This window comes from Perkinsus marinus, assembly GCF_000006405.1.
Source record: "Perkinsus marinus ATCC 50983 genomic scaffold scf_1104296945792, whole genome shotgun sequence".
Taxonomy (NCBI): Eukaryota; Perkinsozoa; order Perkinsida; family Perkinsidae; genus Perkinsus; species Perkinsus marinus.
The window spans coordinates 1-1,064 of NW_003211065.1; the positions used below are offsets into that span (position 1 = coordinate 1).

The following is a 1,064-nucleotide window of genomic DNA, read 5'->3' on the forward strand; positions in this document are numbered from 1 at the left end:
TATTGTGGAGGGAGTTAGGAAGATCCTCCGGCCCGGTGGGATCGTCCTTTTCCGCGATTATGGCAAGTACGATTTGGCGCAGTTGAGATTCTCTAAGGATAAGGGTCGGGCAGCAACGGCATCGCGGTTGCCGGGAGAAGACGACTTTTATGTCCGTCAAGACGGCACTCGGGCCAAGTTCTTCACTGAGGACTCTTTGGTGGAGTTGTGGGAACGTCAGGGGGGCTTTCAGAGGGTCGAGTTGTTGACTCATAGGAGATGTGTAATAAATAGGAAGCAGGGGAAGGAGATGAAGAGGGTGTGGATCCAAGCGAAGTGGAGGGCCCCACTGGCCCCCGAGGGTAGTAAGGTTTCTCGCTAGTAGCATACCACTCCTTTGGTTACTCTCAGTGGTCAATTACTCACCTTTGAGAGGACGTCGCGTTGGCTTGTGGTTCTCATTGCAGTTTTGGATTTCACAGAGGCAGTGTGTTGTTAGGACTAGATGGGAACTTATTTACAACAGTTTGGGGGGGGGGGGGGTATGCGCATGGCGAGCTACATGTGTTGGTGAGAATATGGAAATTATGAGAACTTATTGGTTTCTGTACACGTCTATTCTAATTCGTGTGATGAAGAGGAGACTCCTTGATGCAGTTGAGGAAAGGGAACATATATTCCATATACTCCAACACTGACTTTGAATATCTCTCAAGTGTGAACGTTGCATATGAGGGCGGACACTGAGAGGGCGAAGTCCGTAGCCCTCATCCCATTGTCGAGTGATCCCGGGCGCACAGAGAGGAGAAGTCCGAAAATCTGCCCGAGTTCCCCCATTGTGGTGGTAGTCGGCAGGAGGCCGCATCACTGTGAACAGTGTTGGAGTATTGGAATATATGTTCGCTTCCCTCAGCTACTGAGCTCAGGAGTCTCCGAAGCTGATCATAGGAGTTCACATATAAACTAGAGTAGGAGTGTACACAGTGTGAACAGTAACCAAACCGTTATTACGCAAAGTAATATTTTCAACACTTTCAATTTTCGAGAATTCGAAAGTAAACTTTGAGTAATATCAACATGATAAC

The 1,064-nt window shown here is 48.3% G+C and overlaps 1 protein-coding gene across 1 annotated transcript; it reads left to right on the plus strand.

Annotated features, from left to right (window-relative positions):
- Positions 1-82: 82 nt before the first annotated feature.
- Pmar_PMAR026133 (conserved hypothetical protein) lies at positions 83-361 on the plus strand (the record flags this gene model as incomplete). The annotated part of the gene is made up of 1 exon (XM_002779703.1): positions 83-361. A coding segment is annotated over one exon (279 nt), but the record flags the coding sequence as incomplete, so codon positions are not given.
- Between the last annotated feature and the right edge of the window lie 703 nt (positions 362-1,064).